Source organism: Grus americana, chromosome 1 (assembly GCF_028858705.1).
Source record: "Grus americana isolate bGruAme1 chromosome 1, bGruAme1.mat, whole genome shotgun sequence".
In the NCBI taxonomy this organism is placed as follows: domain Eukaryota; kingdom Metazoa; phylum Chordata; class Aves; order Gruiformes; family Gruidae; genus Grus; species Grus americana.
Genome location: NC_072852.1, coordinates 193,309,279 through 193,333,882, shown reverse-complemented (window position 1 = coordinate 193,333,882; position 24,604 = coordinate 193,309,279). Strand labels below are relative to the sequence as shown.

The 24,604-nt window shown below is 36.3% G+C and overlaps 1 protein-coding gene across 7 annotated transcripts in view; it reads left to right on the top strand.

Moving 5' to 3' along the window:
- Positions 1-24,604, top strand: part of NBEA (neurobeachin) — a 517,855-nt gene that overhangs the window by 452,364 nt on the left and 40,887 nt on the right. For all 7 annotated transcript variants that reach the window (XM_054837772.1, XM_054837762.1, XM_054837753.1 and 4 more), the window contains 2 exons: positions 7,150-7,302; positions 17,270-17,437. In XM_054837772.1, coding sequence (XP_054693747.1) covers positions 7,150-7,302; positions 17,270-17,437 — 321 coding nt within the window. The remainder of the gene's footprint in view (positions 1-7,149; positions 7,303-17,269; positions 17,438-24,604) is intronic.

The window sequence follows — 24,604 nt, the reverse complement described above, 5'->3', positions numbered from 1 at the left end:
CTGCTGGCTGCATGTAGTTATAAATGGAGGTCTTTGGCAGTGTGGATTCCCATGTGATATACCTGCTATAAATTGTTTTCCCACCCTAAAGATTTTTTGAGTCTTTATAGTAAATATTAGGTGTGTGGAATATGGACTATCCATCAAAGCAGCAAACTTTCAAAACTGTTTTTAATAGCAAGTGTTCATTATTCATGTATTCCTTATCATATATTTGAAATTCATCTGAGCTGCTTTAAGTACATTTAATCTCTGATCTCACTAATCTCATTAATTACTGTGGCACAGGTTATGAAAGAATTTAAAAACAGCGTGTGTAATGAATTAATCTGACATTCTTCAATGCTGTGTATTGTAAAATGGCCACAATTTTTGCTTTCAAGTACCATATTAAATAATGATATGAATTGCCTTAATTCTTTATTAGCAAGGTCTAATTAAAAAATCCTTTTAAAATTAATTTTTTTTTAGGAAAGTAAGATCTGTATTATGAGTTTTTTCATCAGTTATTGTTTATGAAAGAGGACTATGAGGTGTTTATTTTTAGGTGTTTTAAGTCACTTCTGAAGGGAGTTAGTTTTAACTAACAAATCTAGATTTTTAAGCAATGCACTTACCACAACACTGATCTTTTGCAGCCTCAATGTAATTTTAAAAGAAACATCCAAATCACTTTTTAAAAGTGCTGCCTTAAAATTTAAAAAATAAATACCTGAGACTTGCAAAGGAATGTGTATCTCTTTAGGAAGCTGCAATTCTGTGAGTCAGTCTCCTTTTTTCACACACGTATGTCCTCTCTGGCATTCTCCCTCTCTTTTTCTTCCTCTCTCCCTTTCCCCTCCTTCCCTCTCTCCCTTTACGTATGTGTACTCTGGAACTAAATTGTTTCACATTGAGCTAGTGAAAATAGGGCTGTGGCAGTATTTTGATCAGTCTGAAAAACAAGCCCTAATTGTTACATCTTGAATTGTGGCAAAATGTACACCACCTTTGAAAAACGTAGCACATGATAGATTATTGCTCAATTGATAATTACAGATCTACTTAGACAATTTTGTTCCATACATTTGGGCTATTTTGGTTTTTTCAAAGAAACCTGTTGACCTACAGTGGATGAAACAGAATTAATATGGTATGTGCTATATTAGAGTGGTAACACACAGGGGAGAACCTGGATAACCAAGTTTATTTTATTGTGTCTCCCTTTATCAACATCGACCTTCTCTCGAGATAATCAGTACAAGCTGGAGGAAGAATGAACGTTCACGGAGTGACCTTTGAGGAAACAAGTCACCCGGAAATGACCATAACTTGGCCAGTCAGCTTTCACATTTTTTCCTTTCCACCTCCCCCGCCCCGCCCCCCCCCCCTCCAGTTTTTGGTAACATTGACTTCCCCAGAACCTCCTGTTTAGGCACTAATCTTTCCTAATGCCTCTCAAAATTGTTATATTACTTTTTGAATAGTGTGTTTAGAAGTTAGAAAGGTAGCTCTGACAAAATGTCATTAAGGTGCCTTAGTGTGAATTAACGCAGCTAATGGAGGTACTCATGACTGACTGTTGACCCAGTACTAGGCTTTTGTGGAATTAATGGATGCCAAGGGATCAACCTTTTGGGAGGAAAAGAAAGAAAAAGAAATGGCAGCTTTAAAACCTTGAAGTGAATTATATTAGAAAAGTGAAAACGTCTGGATTGGATTTGATTTCATTGGGAGGCCATAAAATGGTATACCCTTAGCAAAACATATTAAACAGAAACGTCAGATTTGATGCAAGTGGTGTACAATTAAGATAGTGTTAATAGTGGTCCTCTATCACCCCAAGACATATTTTTAAAGTTTAATTTCTCAGCAGCTTGGATTTGTCACAGGCTTGTAAATTAGAAAACGCATTTGGGGATGTTTTCTTATATGAAGACACAAGGCATATAATACTGTTAACTATACCTTGGGGTTTTAGTATAGCTGTTAAAATAAACTAGAGATCACATTTACAGACAAGAAATGTCTGTTATAATATTCATTTTACTTTTTTCTTTTTCTTTTTTTTTTTTTTTTACACCCCTCAGTAGCTTTACTGCATCGTTCTTCATCTGAGAAGAGCCAAGCTTCTTGGGCAGTTTGAAAGGTAGCTGACTATTAAATGATAGAAAGCTAACCTGTCTTATTAGAAGTGTGAATGAAAGGGGAGCAGAGGAGGTTACCAGCTTGTGAAATGTCAAGGACAACTAGACAGAAATTACTGCAAATGGATTTAGATCACTAGAATCCCTATTTTTATTAACTCTTTGAACTCTAGATATTTATTGTGGTAAGAAATTACCCATGACAGGTTATGTAGTTGGAAAGATTTATTTAGAACCTTTGATATGTTTTGGTAAGAGTGAAGAAACCAATAAAATTTACTGAATTGTATCAGTTAATGCAAAATTATATATCAGCTGAATGACATACAATAACAATATGCGTCAAAATTGCTTAATTGTTCTGTGAATATTTTTAAAATATCAGACTTTTAAAAAATATTGGTCTTCTGTGTCTTTTTTTTGCATTCCCTCATTTTCTGCCTGCAAAGTGATGTAACTTCTGGGGAAGATTTTTTATGTTGTTATTTTTTATGTTTTCCTTCATGTCTTGATTTACATTGGCTGACTCAATGTTTGTAGTGTAGGAAGATAATATTTTGAGATTTATCTTTCATGAACATTTGTACCTTGAAACATAAACTTCTCAAAATCACGGTAGCTTCAAACAAGCATTCCTTTGCATAGACCTGGCTTTGCATTGACCTTTTACCACCAGTGCCACTGAAGGTGCAATAGGAGTTTTAAGGATTCACTTATCAACTATTCTGTCTGTCAAGCGAAAAGCAGATTGGGAGACAGAAGGTCCTCTGTGTCCCATCCTCTGGTGTAAATACCATCATTGAGATACAGTTTTCCCCTGCTAATTTCTAAGTCTCCTTCTCCCTATCTTCAGGGTGAATTTAACAATGGTCCTTCTAAAGTACAAAGCTGGTGATTTGTAAGAAGCTATGTTATATGGCAAACTACACTGTGCATAAAAATGAATGAAAAATAGCAGATCCTGTCAGAAAAGTATGCAATCTTAATCTCTGATCTACAGACCACAGAGGTTGATAAAAACATTTATTTTGGCTTCTGTGTGATGAACATGTGATAAAATATAACAAGGCCAAAATATATACAGAAGTAAATTAAGTTATGCACTGTTTAGGAATAATTCTACTAACTAGTTTGGGGAGATTAAAAGAATATTTTACACATCTGTAACTAAAATTTAAGCAATGTGGCAAGACGGAAGGTAAAATCATTGTCCTTCATTTGGACTTTTAGGAGCTGAAAGGCTGTAAAGCTGGTAGGATTATGCTTTCCAAACATGTAATAAACTATGCAAAGAGAAAACAGTAATCTGCCCTCTGTATCCATGATGGATTGATAGCTAGGACAAGGGAAAATGGGCTTAAATTGTGTAACGAAAGATTCAGGCTAGGCGTTAGGTAAAAACTTCCTCAGATGAAGAATACTGAAGTCAGTTGATGGAAGGATTGTGGAGTTGCTGTCATTCAAATTCCGGGGCCATAGGGTAGACAGATAAATGGCAGGAAAGATGGTATTGCTGAGCCTCTTCTGGAACGGAGGAATGGGCAAGGTCACCTCTCCAAATGTGACCCTGAAATAGTTAGATATTTGAGGTATCTGTTCCCTGTCCTTAACAGGAAAAGCACCAGAAGAGCTGTTTCTCTCTAGCCATAATCTTAGAATATGAACTGGCATAAACCCACTTATGAAACAAAGAAAACCCAAACTCTGTTTCAGAAAAATCTAAATAGGTTTTGCAAATAAATCTAGCTCTTGCTAGTGTTATCTTTTCCTTCATTCTTGTGTTCATTCTTGCAACTTTCAGTGACTTCTTGGTTAAAGCAATTGTCTCTGGTCCCCAGTTGTCATCTTGCCATCTCCGCTGAGGTTCACTCCTATCTGCTCCTTCCTTTTCCCAGCAACCTCCCAGGCTCCATCCTTGCTGCCTGCTCTGTCCTTGTTAATCCTTCCTCTCTCCGCTTCTCCCAGCTTGTACTTCTCCTAGCAAAGCATGCTCAGGGGCCCTCTGGAAGGGAGTATTTGCCTTTCCATCCTCACCCGGCGCCTGCCATTGGCATGAGGTAGAAAGAGACAGCTTCTTCATTGTTTCACAGCAGAATAAACAGTGAACACACAAACCCAAACTTTTCTATCACGCTTCTCTATATTAGTTGCATTTTCTATGCTTCTAAGTAGCTAAATACACATTCTGAAGATTTTTCCAAATGTTAGCAAGTTCAAAGTTATGGGGTGCCATAAGTTTTCACAATGGCACTGTGTTTTACTATATATCCATTCATTCTCTAGAAATGAGAAGGGGATGGATTTATCTGAGCTATTTTTAAGTGTTGTGGTTTCTTACTGTAGTCAGTAGTGGAGACAGCAAAATTTTAAGAGGAATATCAAACGCTACCAAGGAGAACTGAATGGTTAATGCGAAGTATGGGAAATATGTAAGTATCTGGGAAAGATCACATGTGGTGGTGTTCATATCTCAATAAAAGGCTCAATTCATGCTAAATAGTACTCCAATAAGCAAACAAAATTGTAGACTGCACTAAAAATAACACCGACGAGAATGCTGAGACTTTAACACAGTGGGTTTATTACATTTGTTGAAATACTATGTTTAGTTTGGTTACTTTGACTGAAAAAAAAATTACCAGGAGATGTGTAACTGAAATGATTAGGGTTCTAGAGAGAGTGTTATTTGAAGAGGATTTAGAAGTCTGGCACTGGTTAGTTTCCAGAGCACAGGAATAAGACAGGTCAAACTAAACATATACAACTCAATAAATCTTACAAAGAAAGTTAATCACATGCTTTCTATTTATTCTATTTCTATTTACATTTTCTGCTATACTGGACAAGAGAACATTAAATTACACTGAAAGCAAATAGCAACAAAGATAAAATTACTATATGGAAATACCATTAAAAATTTTCAGTGACTTAAATCCCTTTGTTTCAAGATACCCCTGAAGTCAGAAGGTTAGTAGAATTCAGTTAAACACTACATGTGTCTCTGCACAACAGAAATCTTTCAGATATGTTAGACGTAAAAGTTCACAATTAGACCCTAGGACATTTAAAACTGAAAAAGGAAATTTAGGAGTTTACATATCTTTGATAAAATCAAAAACATGCTTGCTACTTGACATGACAGGTTAGTACACCACCATATTGAATAAAAAATGGTAAGAATTAAAAACCAGTGGTATGTGTTTCAAGGCTTTAATACAAAACAGAAATAACCTTTGCTTACATTTTTTCTTTAATACATTCTGTTTCATTTGAATATTGAGTTTTAATTTAATTTTGACTTAATAATATTTCATCATTCTGAGTTTCTTATGATTTTTTTCTTTCTTTAAGGCAATGCTCTTATTTTGTCAGTGATTTGTATGGTAGCACATGTTGGGTTGTGGCCAGCTCTTAGTCGTGAGTTAGTAGTAGTTTGTTGAGCTCTAGGAAGATTAGTGTCTAGTTTTCTCCAACTGTGAGGAGCATTCATTCTTTGGGGTCCATTAGAGAAAACCAAAAGGCTTCCTCCGGAACCTCAGAGTTAGTGAATCCTGTTTAAGGGAAAGCAGGGGGGAAGTTTGCTTTTAGAAATAGTCTGAGTAGATTAAAGATATATAATCAAACTTAAGATTGACAGTAAAATAATCTTTTTTCTTTTAACCTTATAGGATATTCAGGATTGCTTTTAGTTTGGCTTTGATCTAGCTGCTTTTTTATTATTTACTGCACGTAATATTTTTAATTTTTTTTTTTTTACTTTTTGAAATTACAGCTCATTTCATAATGAGCTATTCAAGCTCAGGCATGTCTCACTTGGTTAGCATTTTGCACTAGTTAGATATTGAGTGGCATTGCATTTTAGTCTAATCTGAATTCAGGCTGTGTGTAGTATATTAAAAATGAGGTAAAGAAGCAAGTAAGTTGCCTCCCTAAACATACTTAAAATTGTAAAAGAAATATTCTTTTTTTTTTTTTTTAATGAATAAATTTGAAAGGACCATCTATGCTTTAACTGCTCTATTCTCTATGGAGTTGCAGATGAGATTTAATTAGATAAGTTTGTGTCTGCAGTGATTTTTTTTTTTACGCTTCGCATGTCTGCAGCCTTTGAAAGAACCACAAAGAGACTCAGGTTTCAGGTGCTGTGTCATCAGTTTTGATCATATTACACAATTGAATGCCATAATGCTTTTAACAATGTAATTTTGTGAATTTAATCCGTACCTGGATATTAGAAAAGAGATAGCAGGCATTAAAGCTTTTTTGTTATTGCAGTTCAATATTTACTGCTAAAATAATAGCAACAAATGGTGATATTTATTATGTCAAAATGCATTTCTATTTATCTATCCTGGAAATTGTGAAAAATTTCACACTCTAACTTATCTATAATGTATTAATATACTGCAGATGATCGTTACTCCTCAGTTATTGATCTTTCAAAGTTTAAATATCATGTATTCCTGATTTGAGGACATTTGTTGAACTGACATTTTTCTTTCCCTGTATTTTTGAGTTTTTCTTACAGTAGAAAAATTCCTTCACCCTGAATCTTTTTCCTTATATAGATAATCAAATTGCCACCTTTTCTTATACACCAAAGAATATAGAGAAAGTAAAATCAAGACAATGTTATATCAGCAACTTCCACACCCCTTAAGTAGTTTATTTAAATAGTGATTAAAAAAATCAAACATATTTATAGTATTGAAAGCTTAGTGTACAGTTTCTTGTACCTGCTATTCTGAAGAGATCTCCTTTATTGATATTCATTGCTTTTCCAAAGTTATGCTTTTCATAAAAACAGATGTAGGAAAAACAAAGATTGAATATTTCATTATGAAAAATATATTTGACCATAAGTACAAGAAAACAGATTATAAAATTTCTCAAACAAGTGCACAGAAATATAAACAAAACCAGGAATGCTTTAATGTGTACTACAACAGAGCCTGATACTGGCAGCACCATTTAGCATTTCTGTTTAAATGTGTTTTTATGTTGTGTGTTTTCTCCTTGCTAGGAGTTAATTCCAGAGTTTTACTACCTACCAGAGATGTTTGTCAACAGTAATGGCTATAATCTAGGAATCAGAGAAGATGAAATTGCTGTGAATGATGTTGATCTCCCCCCATGGGCCAAGAAGCCTGAAGACTTCGTCCGTATCAACAGGATGGTAAGCTGCACTTTAGTTTAGCCTAAGCAAGGAGTTCTGTCTTTTAACAAGCTAACCTAATACTATTTTTCATTTCTTTAGAACTAGATTTATAGAAATAAAAAGTGAAGGAAAATTTGCATTCTATCTTGCTTGACAGAACCCTTCATTTTACAATGGATTTTCCTTCCATGTGCCCAAATCAAGGAACATGAAATTCAGTTATTAACTCTCTCATGAGAAAGCTTCAGATGGGCATGAGCTGGACAATACAGGATATCCTGAAAAATTTAACTCTGTTCCTCCTCACCACCTTCTACTTCAAAAAATAAAAGGTTATTATAAATGCTAGTATCATGTAGGATGTATTATATTCCTTACTCAACTGAAGCTATGCACTTCCTATTCATTAGAGATGAACTGGAACTGTAGAAATGTGAACATAGGCCAACAACTGCAGTCTCTGAAGAAATTTTGCAAAAGAACTGCTCTGATGTAAATCACCATGAAGTCTGCAGAATTTAAGCATGAAAAACATTTATCTATGTTGCATATTTTTTGCTTGAATTTGATAGATAATGATTTTATTAATGATAGAGTTAATACGTAGGAAGGCTTCTAGTAATTTTTAAGAAAAACAAGGTATATTCTGATATTTAGGTCAGCAATAGTTCGATTTATGATTCTATTTTTGGAAATGGATCTTTGTTAAAACAGATATTGCTTGCCTTACTTATGCAGTAAGAACTATACTTTCAATAATCTATGGGTTTCCATACAATTGTAGAACTGTTCAGCTTGTATATTATTACCTACAATGCTTTTTTGGTAGCATTGTAGGTCTAGCAGTGGTTTTCTTCTTCTAAACTGCTTGTTTAGAATTTAAATTTCAAGAAGTGTCTATTTAAAGAAAACTATTCTTCAGGAGTTGATAGAAAAAATAGCCACATGAAGTTCAAAAGAATAGAATATTATAAAAACAAACCTGTTCCTAGATGTATGTGATTTAGAAGTGTCCTCCATTTAGAAGAGTAAATGGTTTGACATATGTAGAGCTGTCTCCTAAGGAAGTGATGGCAACCTCATCACTTGAGACATATGAAATGCACTACACAAAGCATGAGAAATGTGTTCCAGGGAGTAGTCCTTCATTGGCAGGAAGAAGCTGAACAACATTTTCCTTCTTATTCTTGGCTGATTTCTCTTATAGCTGCATATATTGTAACATTCTTTCTAAAAACAAGTCACAGTCACAGCTGGTGGCAATAAATTCAAGTGCAATTTTACTAGCAAAGAAGGAGGTGGACTGAAAGGATGACTACCCCCCATTAGCATTCTCAAGCGTGGGATGCGTAATCAGAGGTACGTCTCTGGAGTGCCCATGTCACTGCACAGAGCCCTTTTTTGGATTGTGGTTGTGGCTAAACCGAAGCCGGGCCCAGGACTAAGCACACTAAAGTTGACCAAGAGGTTTAGTTTTGACGTCTATAAGAAAAGAAGTGTGATGCCTTAGTGAAAAAGGATAAATAAGCTGCCACCTATTGGGGAATATAATGAGATCCATATTAATGACTCCCTTTGGGAAATTTTTATAAAGAATCTTCCTTCTTGTATCCTAAATTGTGTTTTTTTCCATCTTTCCACAGAGATGGAATGGTAAAACTTTAGCTTTAGTTTATTTGATTTCTGTCATGCAATTTCTGCTTTTTAGAAAATAGCATAGGAGCTCTCTACAGAAAAGTTTTGTGCTGTTGAAGAAAACAGCTGCTTGCATGAATTTAAAGTATAGCATTTATGTCCCTTCAGGACTATAGTTTCAAGACAGGCTGATACTTAAAAGCTGGAAATACCTTTTAAATATTAAACTGTAATAGCCCTAATGCCTGATTCCATACATGTGTGAGTATAGCCAGACTGCCAGGAGACAGACAAACAGATGTTAAGATTAGAGTAGTATTAGAATTACAGGCTTCAACTAATTGAGTACTTCGCAGATTTTTAAAATCAGAAATGATCTCACTTACGTATCATACCCTTCCTGTACTGTCTTCCACCCCTGATGTGAGCATCATGCCGTTATTACACAGTTTTGCCTGGAGGCAGTTTCTGCATGGCCTTTATTCATCCCCGCATCTACTTTTAGCAAGAGCATGATCAGTAAAATTCAGTTCTACACAGATACATGCTGTCTTCATGTGAGCAGTCTGATGAAGTTCACAAATGATAATGAAGTTGGGAATTGCCTAGAAAACAGGAGAGAGAGGCATAGATTTATTTGAATTAGATGCAGAAAATACACTGAAAATCACCTTGGGAGGAAAGAATTGAAGATATTTAATAGGAAGCAGAAGTCTGGAAACAAAAATAGTACCAAAAATAGAGCATTAAAGAGGGAAGGGTGACAGTGAGCAGCAATTAGATTAGATAAAACTCTGTAATTCTATATTCACCAAAAATAAATGTATTTTGATGCCATCTATGGAGAATCATTGCATCACAGAGGATGTAAACAGTAGTACCTGTCTACGGTCCTTTTGAGACTGCACCTGGAATACCGGATTCAGTTCTGGGCAACTAGTTGACAGAAGTATTCACATTTGGATGGAGTTCAGAGGATGGAAACTAAGTGAATAACTTTGGGATGTTTAAAGAGCATGAAATATGCATAGTTTTTTATAAAGCTTATTATAAAGTAGCAAGTAGCTAAAGAAGGATAATCCCTTTCACAAAAATGCAGATAGTATGTGTAGCAAGAAGTAATGGAATTACATTTTGAAAGGTAAAATGTGTAATATGTTTTCAGAAAATCTTGCTTGTGTAGGGTTTTATTAGCACATTCAGCAAACTGCCATTATGCCTTTTATTTTTCTGGTCACTAGAACTAGACTGGTCAAAGTAGGGAAGAAATATAAAGGGATTAGAAAGTTTGACATTCCCTACCTAATGTCTGATTCCATGTTTTGCACCGGCCAGCAGATGTATTATTCAGTTAGGTCATCCCCAGGCCAAGCTTTGGCTGTTATACAAGAATCTATCTTGAGGAAAAAAAAAATAGCCTGGGTGTGGTGCTGACGTGTAAAACACAGCAAGCTTGTGCAAGCCTGGAATTTCTACAGCAACTTAGCGAAGCAAGTAGAGAACATGTTTACAGGAAAGCCACAGAAAACTGAGGAATATTTCAAGTAAGTGTTATCCTGATCCCTTGTCTAATGAAATCAGCAGTAGTCATTTCATTTCAGGGGAAAGGATCCTATGTGATGCTGCATAACACACAGTGGGACCTTGTTTTTCCGTAGCTGACAATATTTTCTTCTGTTCATACATATTTTTTGCTTGCTGCAGGCATATATAATGTGTAATTTTATGTGGGAGTAAATACAAATCCTTATATACGGTCTACTTGCACATTTATGAATGTAAAGATTTTCTTTAAATAACAGCAAGAATTTCAGCATTTCATCCTGAGACTTACGAAAGCAAGTAGGGAACAGCCTAGAAAACATCACAGAGGCACAGTGACATAAATCGCCATAATTTAACCAATTGGTTAACAAGCTTTACTAAAATTCTGTGCAAATTAAGAAAAGGCAGTCAGGGTTTTGGTGTTGTTTTATTTAATTGTTCAACTGGGGGTTTACACTTCTAACTAAACACAGAAATGGAAGTGGAAATGGTTTTCCATCAAAAGAGATTCCTTTAAACTTGTGAAAATTAGACTTATCATAAAGACCGAGAAAAGCATTCAGTCAAGTTACTATTAAAGACCTATTACAGTAGCTTCTAAAGCACTTAGTGTGTACATCGGGGATTGTTGTAGCAGTTTTATTTATCCATACAAAGCTAGACTGATTACTACAGAGTTACTCATGAAACATTAATAAAGCACTATGTTCAATGCTAACATGATTATGGTCTGACCTCGGCGATGGCACAAAGGACAGAGGCAGAAAGTGTCCCTGATAACATTACCCTAATGCTGGGCTCATCAATCATAATCTCCCAGTTTACCAGGAAAAAAACTCCACGCATAAAACCTTTCACAGATGTGCATCTGTAGTCCTACTCAGCCTCTCAGTCCCCACAGACTTAGAGCAGTCCTGAGAGCCAGAAATAGAACAGATTCAGTCAGTAACTCAAGCATGTTAAATCAAGGCAGGGAACACCACTGTGAAACACTGAAGCAGAGCTTTTATAATAAGCGTTCTTTAGTTTTGAAACAAAAGATGCAAGGTTGTGTAATTCAAAGTTAATTATAATGATATTTTCATTATGGCTTAGGAATATATTAAATTATAAATTACAGCATTGAGTAAAATGCATTCACTATAAATTATATTTTTGAGAGGCTAAACGGTATCCTGGTTTTGTTATACATATTTTGTTCCTATTACATAACTGTTACTAAGATTGAATTTTCTTTCTGTCTTTGAAATGATTTATTTGCACTCTTCTGCTGCCAATTACATTTTTGTACAGTTCCCTGGCTATTCAGAAGCATGAATAGTATTTCATAATTAAAAAGCTTCTTGAATAGTCATTAGAAGCATCTATTATGAAATCTCTGTGCTATGAGGATCTGGAAGATTTATCTTTTCCCCTCACCATTCAGCAGCAGTTGAAATTTGTTTTTTTTACCAGATAGCAGTAGATAAGATTTGGTACTACTTCCTCAGTAGTACCTTTGATTTTATTTTGTGTATTGCCAAGGTTTGTTCTCAAAGCAATTAAAACTCATTCAGCTAACAGAGGTTTCAATCTAATTTGGCAGTGGCAGTGATTTTTTTTTTTTTTAATTTTCTGTATCGCTGAAGAATCTTATTTACATCTTGAAGATGCTCACATAAAGGATCAGTTCCTGTGCAAACATCCCTGAATAAACCAAGTCTGTAGAATGCACTTCTGTTTCATGTCTATTAAAATATTACTTTGTTTAAATGAACATAACTTATTTCATATATCAGCATTTCCCGTTTTATTTTATGGCAACAGTCAAGGAACTTACTCAAATAGTCAGTACAAGAAAAGGTAAATGAGGCAGAGAAATAGTAGGCGGAGAGAATCTATACATTTATCGACTGCTGAGGAGCACGGATTTAAGAGGAGAGGAGAAAAACCCAGCTCACAGCTGACGGTCTGTTATTGAGCACAGCTACAAAACCAGTGTCTCACAGTGGTTTTAAGGAAATGTTTTTAAACATACAGAATGTAAGTTAATAGCAAGATACGGTGGAAGGAGTTCTTGGAGAGACAGACGGCATATAGCTTTGGAGGGGAAGGAAACAAGGCAAGAACTGCAGAAACAGGAGGGGCGGCTGCAGCTGTGGTCCAAACAAGGGGTAGCATCAGAGCTTTCCTCTTCTCTGGTGACAAAAAATACCCAGGTAACACAAAATGCTCATGTGTTAGAAAAGTTGGAATAGCACATTTCATAAATCCAGAACTCCCGATACTTTACACAGCACATAGTGTGCATTAAAATAAAAACCAATGCCTCCTACTGGATGCTCTGTAAAAAATAATTTTAACATCAAATTTGGATGATTGGAGAGGAAAGTGTGCAACGCTCATACTGCACAAAAGTCTGAAAAGAGCTATAGTGCTTGATCCCACTAAGCAGTAACTTGGCTGATATTAACTTTATTTAGTTTATGCATAAAAATAAACTTACTAGTACGTATTTACATTTTACAACAGCTACAGGTCAGATTTTCAGCCTGTGGAACATGTGTGCCTACACTTGCCTGCAAACACACAAAAACGCACAGTACTTCAAAATATTTCTTTTTCTCCCACTAGATAGATAATAATACTTGTGGTTTACCTATTAGTAATAGAAGTTACTCCGTTGAAAGTACTAATTTAAGAGACTCCTTCCTCAAAACAAAACCCATGGATAAATACTGATGGGAATGCTGCTATTTGAAAATGAAGCACTAATAACAGTCGTTCAAACAAGTTCTGTTTGAGAATGCCTACATAAACCTCTGGTTTCTGCCCATGTTAATTAGAATAGAAAACAAGCTGGATATTAGCTCATTTCTGTTTAACAGTAAGAATCTTTGAAACCCATAAATAATATTATGTAATTATATAAGTAATATTTATTATCGCTTTTCTAAAAAAAAAAAATTGTTTCCTTATATTTCATATTGAAAATATGCTCAAAAAATTAAAGCTCCCAAAATACTTTAAAGCCAAAATGTTCTTGAAAAATGCTGTTCTTTAGGGCCATCAGCAGCCTAATTTAAGGGCATTATTGTTATCTTTTTCTGTATGTTGTTCCTACTTACCTACAAATTATTTTTTACTCAGAAAATTCCCTCACCCTATTCCCCACTGAGCATTGCATATTTTTGAGAAACCAAACGATGTAGTGTTGACAGTGAACAGCTCATAAATTTTCAGGAGGCACTTACATGGAGGGGGAGCAGCCTGTGCATTAGAGCAAATTAGGGAGAGGATTTTGCAAGCATCGCATGGGTAGCGTTGCAGAAGTACTGGGGAGAAACACCAGCAAACCAGGTCAGACCTGAGATTAGAAGCTTTCTCCCAAAATAAATCCAGGTTATAAAGCACAGATCAGGAGCCTTGTCCCCACCGAGGGACAGGTAGGACTTTGTAGCCTTTCAGTGGCCCATTCTTGAGTGCACCCTACCTATTGTTCGTGCCCAGCGCCATACCCCACACGACACCCCGATGGGGAGGATGAAAGCGTCACACAGCACCCATTGCAGCCTGCAGCTGGAGGCCCATGCAGAGCAACTCTTCGTCGCAGCTGCGGCTCCTCTCTCCACCTTCCAGTCTGGTCTCTGCCCTACGTTTCCCCAGCATACTGGTCTTCCACCACACAGAGCCTGGCAGGCACAGCGCTGTTAGTCCCCTCACCACCACCAACGTCCTCACATCCCTGACAGCAATTCTTCTGACTTCCAAATTTCTACGGAGTTCTTAAATTTATAGTTCAAAATAATTAAATTCACTCCTCTGAAATTTCCCCAACTCTTGTGTTGCATTTCAGCATGCAGACCTTTAAAGAACCATTAGACCTGTAAACATAGTACACCAAATCTGCTTAAAGAATCGGAGACAGAAGACCTGACAAGCTGCTGTTAAAAAGTGGCTCATTTATTTAATAAGTTATTAAAGAACCACTCACCCATGTGAAGTAGAAGTTCTCCAAACCTGCCAGGGTCAGTAAGACCTTCTCTGGAATGACAAGCTGCTGAGTAAGGGTTGGTCATGCAAGTAGAAACTGCCTCAGGGAAACATAACATAGGCATTCAACTCTCCTAACACCAGGGAGACGATGTTAGAGGAGATAACGGGTGAAACATACTCATTTGACCCAAGCATTTATTTTTGTAAATTTACTGTCCCATCTTTAAATAATCAAAAGTTTTGCCATTTTCCTGAAATGTTCTCCGTATTCTAGAAATAACAATGCCATTTTTGACTAAAGCAAATGCCAAACAATTTTTTGTTGTTAATTACTTTTTAATAAATAAATAATAGATACAGATGCAAAAGAAACTTCTAAATATGAGGAGTTTAGAGGAGGAAGAGAACAGTTAGGCTGCTCACTGTAAGTTGGTTGGAAATGGATGCTGGAAAGACAACAGGCTTTAAATTCTATTTTATGTTTCATCACATACAAAGGAACATTAAAAATTGAGCATTTAAAAGTTAGGAAATGCTTTATTTATAGTTGCTGTGGCATGCTTAATTTTATCTTTGCATGCTAACATCCTGCATGCTAAATGAGGTAAAAGTCCTATGAAAAAGATTATATGGGATGATGTAATTGCTGGCTATATCATGTTGCACGCGCACAATACAATATAATTAAGGATCTGGCATTTCTTAATTATTTATTGGGAGACTTGCTTTGAAACCAAATAGTATTAGTTTAATAGTATTTAGCATTAAGTAGTATTAATGCTATTTAAATAATATTACTCACAATTTGCATATGATGGCCTCTGATTTTGAAAAGGAAACAACAAATTTTTATATGGTTCTCTGCAACATTTCTTCATAGCTTCTTATGGTCCACTGAACTTAAGCCCTTGAAAACTGAGCTACATGTCAGCTATTAAGCCTGAGCCTTCCCATCCATTTTCCTCAGAAATAACAGTCACTGTATTTGACAGGAAAGGGTCCAGTTTTCCACGGCAGCGCAGGGAATTCCTCTTCCACGTGGAGCATTACAGGGAGAGTGTCTGAGGAATGATCGTGTGATTACCTGGGGAGCCAGACCCATGTGGCTTGCCCTGTCTGCACCTATTCCTGCGTGTGGTGGTGGGCAGGGGGTTGCTACTGCTGGTGGGCAGTGCGTCAAACAGTACTGCAATGTCCAATAATTATGTCTGAAGCAGCTTCCTTTTGATATAAATGAATAAAATGAAAACATATTTTTTTCCAGTGTTTCTTTGCCTGTAAAATTTGAACTTTCCCGGGGCAGACGTGAAACCCTGTCCTAGCTGGAAAGTGTCTCTGCTGAGTAGTGGCACTGTGATGGAAACAATGGATAAATTAAGATTTCTCAGGGGGGAAAAAAAGCCACAAGCCATGAGAATTAAATATATTAGATAAAGTAATAAAGAGGGTTGCTGCAAGCTCTGCCTGTATGCAGTGAGTAGTGGTAAACTTGATATTTTAGAGGAATGGCCTATAGAAATGATATCTGTGTCTACATATCAAAAGCCAGGAAAAGTGATGGTGATTAGTTGGAATGTATTGGGAAGTACAGGACCTGGGCATGACATAGATGGTATGGAGTAAGGGGTGGATGCTGTCCTGATTTCAGCTGGGATAAAGTTAATTTTCTTTCTAGCAGCTGGCATAGTGCTGTATTTTGGATTTGGTATGAGAATAATATTGATAACACACTGCTGTTTTTAGTTGTTGCTGGGTAGTTGCAGTGTCTACACTAAGTCAAGGATTTTTCAGCTCTTCACACTCTCCAAGAAGCTGGGAGAGTGCAGCCAGGACAACAGACTCAAACTGGCCAAAGGGATATTTACTTAGATATTTACATCATAAATTGTATTAAGGCTGGTATTTTCTTTTCTGTGAGCAAGACAGACTCTTTTCAGTGGTGCCCAGTGACAGGCCCAGAGGTAATGGGCACAAACTGAAACACAGGAGGTTCCCTCTGAACATCAGGAAACACTTTTTTACTCTGAGGGTGGCCAAGGACTGGCGCAGGTTGACCGTAAAGGTTGTAGAGTCTCCATCCTTGGAGATATTCAAAAGCCAGCTGGGTATGGTCCTGGGCAGCCTGCTGTAGGTGGCCCTGCTTGAGCAGAAGGGTTGGACCAGATGACCTCCAGAGGTCACTAATACTATCATCATTTCCTCCATCTAGAATTTATCTCTTTCCATATGCTGAGCAACAGAATAGCAATCCTTGAACCCATTTTTAAACTAGCTAGTTGTGGCCTGCGTTTTCTTCGGTGAACTGACCTAATGTCAAAAATGAGTGTGAAAAATGCTTTTGTCCTTTGAGAAATCAGTCACAGCTCACACACCGAGTTCAGAACCTCATTTTACCAATACAGCTTTTTAATCCTGAAGTTTCCATTCTAGATTTAAGACTAATTAGAACTAGTTGGAAAATGAGTTGGAAGATTGGGTTTTTGAAATTGTTTTCCCATTTTCATCAGTTTTTCTTGACAAATTACCTAACTTATTTGACAAGCCCAAAAATTAATAATTGAACCCCTTGCAGCTAGGAGAAACCCAGTAGTTGTGAAGAAAATTAGCTTGATATAAAGCTGAAGGAAAGAATACCTTTTTAGTTTCTCTCCCAATATAATTATTTCTATTTTTTTAATGTTTGAAGGATTTCAAATATATTGAATAAGCCTGAACAGAAAATGTAATGATACCCATTATGTTTCCTCAGTTAATAGGAGAAAGTAGGGTGTAATTTAAGCATGAAATTGCAAGATGGAATTCACTTCCTAACTCTGAATTTCACTTGCAGGCCTTGGAAAGTGAGTTTGTATCATGTCAACTTCATCAGTGGATTGACCTTATATTTGGCTACAAGCAACGAGGACCAGAAGCAGTACGTGCACTCAACGTTTTCCACTACCTAACGTATGAAGGCTCTGTGAACCTGGACAGTATCACTGATCCTGTCCTCAGGGAGGTAGGTGTTTACTGCCATTTCATTCTAAAAACTGCTGTCATCTCACAAGAAAAGGTGCTTTTTGCATCTTTCACTGCTGGAGAAAATTGTTGTGTGTGACTTGATTCAGAACTTGGGCCCCAGGTGACTTCAGAAGCAAATATTAATAAACTAGCAATAAAACAGATGACCCAAAGTATTTTATTTGCTTGATATATTTAATGGTCAGTTATGGTATGGGAAATTATAATGTAATGTGTATTCTGTAATATATATTCTGCTTCTTTTTATAATTTACTTTTATTAAGCTCACTTAGGAGAACTGAGAAGCTGAAAGAAAAACTGCATCATAGTCATAGGGAAAAAATCTAACCTTTTCAGTCAGATAATGTTGTTGAGAATATGTATCTGAAAAAGAATATATTTGCTAGATGGACAGTAGCAATTATTCAGACTACTTTTGTGCTAATCACATAAAGGGTAATCAAACTTTTACCAAAATATAAAATGTTTGCTGTTTGTTGTGCATACAAGCATTTGTTTGTATATACCTATGTGTGAAAAATACATGTGTGCGCATATGTACAAGTAAGTGTTTAAAATTTATCAGTAAATTTAAAAAAAAATTTGTACTAGCTATCCTGTTACATGTTTCCTTCCAGTGACTGCATTTTTTTTTAGTAAGACTATTAATTTGAATTATTATTTCCTAATATCATCCATTTGTTAGCTAAAACAATTGAAATTTGGTGAAAAGTGTGAAGAAGCAACAGCTGCTAGATGAGTACCGCTGTGATGAAGCTGTACACACAATCTTCCATTCCCCCAGATAGCTGCCATCTGCTGTATGCAAAACAGTAATAATTTATACATTGCCAGGTGATGGGGTTTTGTTTGTTTGTTTATTTTGCAGTCTTGCAGACTGAAATCTACAGATTTCAGAAAGAAATAGATTCTAGAATGCATTCGTATTCAGCTAAATATTGGGGTTTGGCATATTGTTTTTTAGTAGTGCGGTGTTGCATCTCATTACATTTCATGCGTTTTAGGAGCAGAACTAAAAACATTCAGACCCCTAGCTTGCCTAGAGCTGCATTTTCATACCATGCACTGCGAAGCTTGTATTTTATAAACAGTATTTGCTTAGTTTTAAGAATGGCCAGAATTGCATTGATCCCACTGCCTCAAATATTTCATGTCAGCATCTACAGAATTGTTTTCTGGATTTAAAACTTTGAGCACAAGATGAGTCAGTAAGGTACAAAACTGGAGATACGAAGGAGCAATTCTTTTTAAAGTATGAAACAGGTGTCAAGCACCATGACTACAAGGGATTTGCATGGCTTAAGGTCCTGATTTGCATGGGCAGACTCCTACGTCTTGACTTTAAGGGTCTACTCCCACAGGGCAGCTTGTAGGATTGAGGTCTATCTGTCTGTCTGTGCACCTTATTTAACAACTTATGACATGATGAGACTCTTCAGCTCTCCTGTGGCTCTACTTACATGCATAACTTGTCACCAGAAATTTCAAGAAATTCATGGAGATGTTTTTGTTCACTCACTTGTACATCTAACCCATGCCCCGTCAGTCAATAGCTTATACACCTCTTCTTAGGCTATTTACACCATGTAAACTTCTTAAAGCAAAACTCTATCTTCATTGTCACAAGTTAGATTAGTAAATAAAATTCATTGTTAGCAATGAGAAGGCAACATGTCTAGAAAAAAAAAAATCCTCCTAATTTTTGTTATATATAGATACATAAAGCTGTATGCAAGCATTTAAAAATAGTAAGTTTTATCCTCAAAGAGATTTCAGTCATTGGTGATTTGTGGTTTGTCATAAAAGGGTTAAAAAATACTTTTTATTTTTAATAAGAAATTACAACACACATGTAAATATAGACAGATTTAGATCTGCCTTCTTTCCCCCTGAGCTCTGTTTATGGAACTAGCAGACATTCTCTGGCCAGTAATAAAGCATTTAACATCTTGATGATCTACTAGATCTGGTATTTGGATGTCATGTTTCTGTTACAAGCATATATGTTCTACATAAATTGTTTGGTTGGCATTTTTATTTACTTTACTCTGGCTTTTACTAGATATTCCAGAAAATAAATTAGAAGATAAAAGATCTTTTAAAAGCCTCTGAATCCCACTTATAAATACAGAAATGTAAGGATAGGAACACTAGCACCTTTAAAAAAAGTGATAATAATTGTTTACTATGTTTTACAGTGGCAGGTGGTGGTATCTGGCATCTTAACTATAGAAACACTGCAGTTTAAAATTAATTGAGCTTTGCAGTTATCCAGGAAAATACATATCTCAGTATCCAAATGCTCTTGATGTTTATTTTATATAGAAACTGAAACATTTTTGTTCTGTCACACAGAAGATGGTGAATGCTCTCAATAAAAGTCTGTGAAATAAGCCAATCAATACAACCTTATCGGCAGCAGCTGTTATCAGACCAATGGACTCAAATACGGTGGTAGCCTCCTCAAACGGTGGCCATAACTAATTTCATATTGAGCTGAGTCCCAGCAGAACCTGTCCAGTGAAATAAGGCTCCAGCTAAAACTCCCTGCCATGTAGGTCTGAGCTGATTGAAAGACATAATTTAAAAAGGCAGATCCCCGCGAGCTGTTCATGCTATACCTTGGCCCTTTCCCTTTCACCCTTTGCTTGAGCACCTCACTTAATCACTGAGGAATATGGTGTTCTGAGCTTTCTCTGAAGAATGGTAAAGGAGTCACTTCAGTAGCCATCTGGCTAGAGCAAAAATTTATTCAATGGTGGGATAACTCATCCCTGCCATTCCTTACATCTTTCTCACATGCATGGGGGAGCCCTCTAAGAACTCTCTACTGTTTAACCCTGGAAAAATGGCCATCCTGTGCTTTTGTTCCTTTTAGACCTATTTAGTAGAAGACTCTCCGTCTGGCTTGCTTTCTTATTCTATTTTGCAAATTCACAATGGATGAAACCGGAATGCTGGGATAGCACTAAGTTTTAGATTACTAAAGTCTATATGAAATCACATATGTCTGCCCCTGTAATAACTCTTTGGCAACTTAAGATCTGCACTGGACGGGTGAAATATATTGATTTCATTTAAACATACTGATTTTGTTTTTTTTCAAACAACTTTGTAATTTTCTGATACCGCAAAACAGTATTTGATCGCTATAATTTATTTCAAGTAGTGATGAGGGCAACATGGAAGTCATGACTTAAATGCTCCACAGAATATATAAAACTACATTTTGTTGTTCAGATCTTTTATGATTAGATATTGGGAAATTCTCCAGTTCTATCAATTCTAATGGTCTCTCTTATTCTGCACATTGCAAAATTCTTTTGATAGTGTAATAAGGAGAAAAAATGTGTAACAAAATAAACATTTTTCAGGCCCCCAATTTTTTTTTTTATTGCAACCTTTTGTATTCTATTTGTAATTTTTTTTCCTTTTTTAAAGTAAAAGCAGTGAGGTGAGAGCTAAAAAGTTGAAGAACAGCTTAAGGATATTAATTCATTCTTACTTGACAGGTGAAATCATGGTTGCAGCACTAACCACAGCAATTACAGCATTAAAATGTCAAGAAATTAGAGGTCAGAATAACAGATAATTTTCTTCCTTTTGTCAGATTAAAAATTGACATTCTTTGACAGCACAGGATCTCTGGCTGAGAAAATTATGACAGCTTAACTCATCTTGTACTTGTAAAGCAGTAATTGATAATGAACTTTACCATGACAGTCTTCTCCTGTGGAGAAACATGACAGAACATCCCTGGTACAAAGCCTGTATCTCTTTTTAATATGTAAACAGTAGTTATATTGGACATTAGATGTTATTTGGAATTGTCTTTACTGTTAGTTTACATCATAATCCAAATCCTTTCCACTGGACAGATTTGGCTGACTTCAGAGGGTTGATGCTGAGAATGCTAATGTATAAAGAACAGTATTGGAAATATGGTTTATTCATTGTCCTTCAATGTTACTGGTTCACTTCTTTAGGAAAATATAGTTCTTCCTCTGGTTTCTCCTAAAATGTCTACATATTTTGGGGCCCTTGTTTTTCCCAAACACCTGGAAATGTGGACACTCAAAAATCAATAGTGTTCTGTTTTTTTCAAGTTAGGAGCTTGTTTCTGCATGACACACACTGTTGTGGCTGAAAGGGAACAGCACAGTTATAGTGATCATTAGAAAAGCAACAGAAGAGCTAAAATTATTTTCACTACTACCTCGTAGATTAAACGCAAAATGATTAAGTGGGCATGTTCAGTTAGTGCATAATGGATTAATCACATGTTGTTCTGAAAGCACATCTAGTGTGCAGAAAAATGCTACTTCAGGTTTTCCGTTTATTTGTTTAAAATCATAGCCAAAGCTCTATTTACTTTTTTTTTCAGACATTCAGCTAGTTTGTGATTAGAAACGTTTCCTAAAATCAAGCTAAACATCATATTGCACAGCTACTGCTTTGCACTAGACTTTAGGCTAACTCTGTGTCATCCTTGCGTCCGCCGAGAGTTGCAGACACAGCTTAGCAGGGCAGTATGGTGCCTATCCCACGACGCTGCAGCAAATGCATCCCCCCCAATCCGACAGGAATTGCGAGTGCCTAGGAAAGCAAGGTGGTGTGAAGCTACTGGGCTCAGATATTTGTACCCAGCAGCCACCTGTCAAAATACCTGAGCATACTCGCAGCTCACAGAGCAAATTTAAAAATGATTAAAATTGCTAGTGTTTGACAGGCAGTTGCTGCGCCCGTAAACTAATACTAGTAGGACAGTTTTGCTGGCAGCTAACAGAGCATATGGCCTATGCAATATTTATTTCTTTGGTGGTGACTTGATATTTAGCATATTTAAATAATTTGAAAAGTCATAATGATGCGGTAGTCTTGCAGTGCTTTTCAGTTACCAGTTACCCTCATTTCTGGATTTTATTTTTCCTCTTATATTTTCTTCTCTTATCTCTTTCTTTGATCTGACAGGAATAACAAAGCATCCCTCTGGATCTGCTATAGTGAAATATGCCCACAGGAAGCAGAGTAGATCACATCAGTTTTCACTTTTTTTTTTTTTTTTCTCCTTTCCTTTTTGCCCCCCCTCCTTGCTGAAACACTCTTTGCTACTACAGAGGGCTGACATGATAGGGCTGTCAAGACTCAGCAAGATAGATATATCTTTAACAAAGGGAGCTGGAATGCTAGCCTTTCCCTGGTGGCTGAACCTGGCAAATTTATGAGGAAAAAATTAACACGCGATTCTAATAGCACTATATAACGCCAGCCCTTGCAACTATGTGCTTGTTCTTGCTTTCGCTCGGAGTTATTCTTATTTATTCGGATTTCATTTTTAAGTTGTTAGATCTTTTTTTTCTTCTGGGCGCCGTTTCTTTGATGTGACAAGAATATCAAAACCACCCCTATGGATCTGCTTGATTGAATTGTACCCACAGGACTGGCCACTTATATGTTCAGTTGTGCTTAATTGCCTCCATACAAGGGATGGTCTTCGCTTCCTTTCTAGGGGGAGTCCTGCTTAGGCATGAATACGGATTGTGGTGAAATAAGTAGGAAGTGGCAAGTAGTATCAATATCCACTTTTTTCAAAGCTAATTGAAGGAATCTGTATAGCAAGAACAGTTGTTTGAGTAAAAGACATCATCAAAGTGGAAATTATTTTCTTATATGCTAAGGACTCTGTTCTTTGAGAAATATGTACTTGTGTTCTGCTGATTTTTCTTGAGAAGTCTACATCTCCTTCACTCCCAAATAGTGTTTCCCACACATGCAAACCATTTTTTTTTCCCCCAAAAAATTATACTCAGTTTTTGGGAAAAACACCTTGATTATTTTTTATTTTTGTTTGCCTGTGAGTCTGTTCTGTACGAGTGAAGAGATTATCAACAGAAAGCTAAACGGATGTTTATGTTTCACTCTGGGAGCGTCTCTGGGTATAATCATTTTTATGTCTTTCCAGCAAGTTTCAGAGCTCAGTATCCTCTTCTGTAGATGGGAAAGGAAGAGTCTTTACTTGCTGTCACTCTGTTTTGTTAGCTCTTCATAGCTCAAGAAGAAAAACACAGGGATTTTTTGAGGGTAAGATATTTATTTCTCTAGGCAAAGATTCCTGCAGAAGACATTGAATAGAGAAGGACACACCTTAAATCAGAATATTCAATAAGGAATCAGTGTAAATTGCATGAGGTTGGTTACCACACAGTAGTTGCCCAATGTATAGGCTTTTATTTAGAAATTAATGTGTGCTCTTTTATTTGTTTCTCATTCAGGGGAGAGGGCTTTCAGAAGGTGTTTACTGCAGAATAACGGAAACATTTTAACTACGCATCCGTTTTTACTATGAAATAACTTTCTGGAGCACCTACGCTAAGTAACACAAGCCATTTATGACAAGGAGTCAGAAATCATAATCTGATCCATAGGATTCCAAATTAAACACATCCTTCTACCATTGCTTACAACAATTATCTACAGTTAGATTAATGATTGATCATGATATCTCCAGTTAATGAATGTATTAGAGATGACCCAGGTAGTCAGTATTTTAGTGAATCTGTGCTGCTCTGAATTCATGACCATTCCTGGATCATGCTGTTAGATGCTTATGGGAGTTCAGAATCTTTTCATAGGCAAGAAAATACACAGTTCCTGGAAGTAAAAATTGTGGCGTACAGGTGGGTTTGAGTCCAAAATGGCATATTAGAAGGTCTGGGATTTGTTTATTATTCATTGTACTTGTGATTAAAAAGCTCAGCATCCAGGCAGAGCTAAGCACTGCCACTCAACGTACATCACCAGCCACACACCCAGCATTCAAACTGAAGAACTGCTAATAACTTATTTAGCTGATAAGACTTCAACCAACCTATTTGATAAATATTTCAGATAATTCATTCATCAGAGGAATACTAGGATGAGTTTGTGAATAACTGACAGCCCAGAAAATGTCTCAATCTACTCTGAGTATTATTTGGAATAAATTGTTTGGCCAGTTCTCATCTACATTAGAAATTCCATAGGCATTTTTGTCAGAACATCCTGCAGTCTTACCCAAACTGAGTTTAATGTTTTGCCGATATAAAAAGAACAGCATTAACTGCAATTGCTCTCTTTTATTGCAGAAATATATAAAATATAGGT